We start from the raw sequence: 3,997 nt of genomic DNA on the forward strand, positions 1-3,997 counted from the left end.
GAAAATTTGGAACTCAAAATCTTGTGGAAGTAAATGTTGAAAACAAAAATATAAATAAAATCTTAAAAAAAAAGAAAAAAGAGTACTAGGCTTGGAGTCAGAAAATCTGGTTGAAAGCTCTGGCTCTAATACACTGGGCAAATCACTTAACCTCTCTGAGTCTCACTTTCTATATCTATAAAATGGGATTAATAAAAGACTTGCAGTATCTATAGCACAAGGCTGAGGCGAGGATTAAATGAGATGAGTACTTTCATTTTTGTATTCCCTCACAGTACCTGACTGACACAGAACATCCCACATCCCCTAGCACTCCATAAATAACTATTGAATCACTTGAATGAATGAATATTATTTAGAAATGCCAGTGACTTTGAAGTTTTTTCTTCCTAATAGAGGCATTATCAGTGCAAGATTAAGTTTGGGATGAGGCCCTTGAATTACAAAATAAGCAGACGTCCAGGAGAGAAATAACCCTTCCTCCTACAGTCTATGCCATGTGCCTTCTGCACTCTGCCCTGTGCCCTGCAGACAGCCTACTTTTGTAGCCCACCTATGATACATCTACTGCCCCTGACCCTTTGTACGAGCTGTCCTCCATGTCTAGGACACACTCCTTCCTCTCATCTTGAAATTCTTAGCTTCCTTCAAAACTCAGCTCTTGAATGAGGCTTTTCCTTATTTCCCTAGCATCTGTTGCCTACCCTTCCCAATTGCTTCATATTTACTTTGAATATATTTGGTACATAACTGTATATGTACATGCTGTTTCCTCAAGTAGAACAGATGAATTCACTGGATAGTAGTCAGATTTGTCACAATTGTTGTTTTCATTCCAGATCTGTGATATCAACTCCAGTATACACACTTCCTCCACTGATCCAAATCAGCAAATTTCCTATAAACTATGTAACTTAAAGAGGTACCTGGAGCACTGAGAGGTTCAGTAAATGATTCTGCAAGAGGCACAGAACTAGGATGTATCAGAAACAGGAGGGGAACCAAAGCCTCCTTGACCTTGCAAGGTCAGCTCTCTCTTATGATGATAACCCACTGTGATACAGCCCTCTGTCTTTCCTCCAATTTCTCCCTGGTCTTTAGCCATTTCACTCCCTCCTGGGGTTTCCCAAGTTCACTATTGCTCTATTCTTATTTGGTCGATCTAAGAAAATCCTAGGATACAAGGGTTGAAAACGACCTTAGCCAGTATATGAAATACGTTCCAATAGAAACAAAGAGCAGAAACCACTTACAAGACACAGAGGCACAGGGCTCCAGGTACTGACTCGCTGTCTCTTAAGAGAAACTTGCCATCTTTTCCCTCCTGGAGCAGTAAAGTCTCACAAGCGATTTTGGTCAAAGGGCCATGGTAATAGGGTAGGTCCATGGAGGGAGCTCAGCAGTCCCTACTGGTGAAGAGCCGTGACCCAAGGAGGGAGGTCTGAAGCAGTCACTTAAAAATTTCTAGCTGTATAGCAGCAGTTTCTTCCACAACAGCGTTGGGCTGTGTGTGTGTGTGTGTGTGTGTGAAGTGAACTTGGGAGGGTGAAACCTGGCCTGAAACAGGAAACACAGAAACTAAGGGTGATAAAAATGACCACTACGTCTTTATAAAGGAGAAGAACCCACATGATTTTAGTAAATTAACAGCTCCAAAGCATCAAATGCTTTGACTTACATAAAAAAAATCAGTCACGGAACTCTTTGTTGTTCATTATGTGGTTGGGAGTTTTAGACCCTGGGGAGAGAGCCACGCAGGCCAAAGATTCAAAAATAGCCATGGCTATGATGGCTGGCCACATCCTTCTACTTGCTCATGCTCATTCCCATAGAAATCACCATTGTCCTATCATTAGAACATTAAAGGTGTTTCATGAATAGGCATTAAGGGCGAATGATCACAGCATCATAGATTTAGGGCTGGAAGGAATCTTAGTGGCCATCTGATCCAACCCTCTTCATTTTATAGATGAGGGAATTGAAGTCTGAGGACATTAAGTGACTTGTCCAGGGTCACCTAAGTAGTAAGTGGTTGAAGCAGAAACTGACCCTGAACTTGGGCAAATCCCTTTGCCTCTCTAGGCCGCAAGATTCTCATCTTATAAGGCCTCTGAGGTCCCTTTCCATTTGTGATCCTAAATTGACAAAAAAAAAATAGGTTAAAAATGATAAAAGTCAACTTTGGCAAGGTTGTTGGGGAATGAGTGGAGTAAGGAACTGGTTTGATCTTTTTGATCTAGCAATATCTATCTTCAATATCTAGCAGTAAGAAGTTACAGTTGATTATACCAGTTAGCCCAATGATTCCCACAATTAAAACTATCCTTAATATATATATTAAAAGTTAAGGATTTATCTGTGCAAAAATCTTTATAGTGGCTTGATAAGACAATAGGGAGCAGAACTGTAATCTCATTTGTATAGGGAACTACCAAATGAGGATTTAATTATTAATTAAATATTAATGCAGGTCATCTCTTTCTCTGAAACTTGGGGTTAGAGAGCTGTTCTCTTGAGAAATTTAGGGATTTAGCCAGGGTCATGGTTAATTAAAAAAAAAGCCCTTCTTAATTGGTTACTCTGTGCTAAACAGGGATGATTGGTGATGATGATGATGATGATGATGATAATAAAATTATATCTCCCCTTTAGTAATTTTCATTCTGATGAAATGTGCCAGGCATAGTACTTAAACTCAGGTCTTTTTGGCTCTAAGATAAACTTATACTCCTCAGGATTCTCTGGAATCATCTTTTCTCATTTCTTACAATAATTTTCTATTATATTCATATGCCACAACTTGTTCAGCCATTCCCCCGTGTCTAAGAGGCTTCTACTTGGATTCTAGTTCTTTTCTTACCCCTTTCAGGATCATGAAGTGTCTGAGGCCTGATTTGAACTTAGTTCTTCCTGACTCCAGGCCCAGAATTCTAGTCACTGTACCACCTACATGCCAACTCGGCTTAGAATTTGATTTAATGTTCACAAAACTCATTTCTTTGAGCAGAGGAGTAACCTGTGCGTTAGGACAGAACAAGGAACAATGGAGAGAAACAGTTGAGATAGAGGAGGAGAAAATGGGAACCTTTTCCTGATGCCAGTCCTAACTTCACTAAGTTCAAAGAGAAGCTGAGATAAAGCGAGTTGGATAACTAGTTGCTTGGATAGACTCGAAGAGTTATAACTCTTTTTCTGGTTTCCTTTTTCTTTTTTTCAGTAATAGAACTCTCAAGAGGCAAACCAGCCCCAAGGGTATTGATTCACTCTATTGTCTGATTTTCTTTGATTTTCTGTTTTGCCATTATCCATGTAAGAGAAAGACAATTCATTATCTAAGTGTCTAATCTGCTTTACGTGAATCTAAATTTCCTTGATTCAGATTTCTCCCTGGAGATTTATAAACTGAGGATGGATAATGAAGAATCTAGATAACCAGAGTTCATCCCTTCTACACTGATCCTTCAGTAATACATACTTTATGTCATTTGCCGTACAATTTACAAATACATCATCTGCCATAAATTTGAATATAGAGAGTCAGGGCCTTGTATGGAAGGCATGGGTTAAGGATTATTCCAGACTGAATAATATGTGTCACTTTAAACCACTTTAGGACTAAGATCCTAGATGGATCAGAATTAGAGAATGATCTTAGTGTTTCGTTTCCTTGTTCAACTTTTTAGAAATCTTTCTTATCAAAATCATAAAATGTTACCACTTGAAGGCACTTTAGTTCAAATGCCCTCATTTTATAGATTAAACGAGAACCAGAAAAGGGAAGCAACTTACACATAATCATATGTATAATTAATATCAGAGACAGAAAAAGAACCTTGTCTTAAATCAGTCAATACTTATTAAGCACTTACTATATGCCAGGCACTGTGTTAAGTTTTGTGGATACAAAAAGAGGCTAAAGATAATCCCTGCTATCAAAGAGTTTAAAATCCAATGAGAGAGACAATATGCAAACAAATATATAAAAAGCACTCTACTT

At 38.5% G+C, this 3,997-nt stretch overlaps 1 protein-coding gene across 1 annotated transcript in view; it reads right to left on the bottom strand.

Annotated features, from left to right (window-relative positions):
- SH2D1B (SH2 domain containing 1B) overlaps positions 1-1,523 on the bottom strand; it is a 33,899-nt gene extending 32,376 nt beyond the window's left edge. Inside the window, exon 1 of the mRNA XM_027868549.1 lies at positions 1,254-1,523. Within this exon, the coding sequence (XP_027724350.1) occupies positions 1,254-1,387 (134 nt within the window). The 5' untranslated portion in view covers positions 1,388-1,523. The remainder of the gene's footprint in view (positions 1-1,253) is intronic.
- Positions 1,524-3,997: the final 2,474 nt, after the last annotated feature.

Source organism: Vombatus ursinus, unplaced genomic scaffold, assembly GCF_900497805.2.
Source record: "Vombatus ursinus unplaced genomic scaffold, bare-nosed wombat genome assembly UNPS02014789.1, whole genome shotgun sequence".
NCBI lineage: Eukaryota > Metazoa > Chordata > Mammalia > Diprotodontia > Vombatidae > Vombatus > Vombatus ursinus.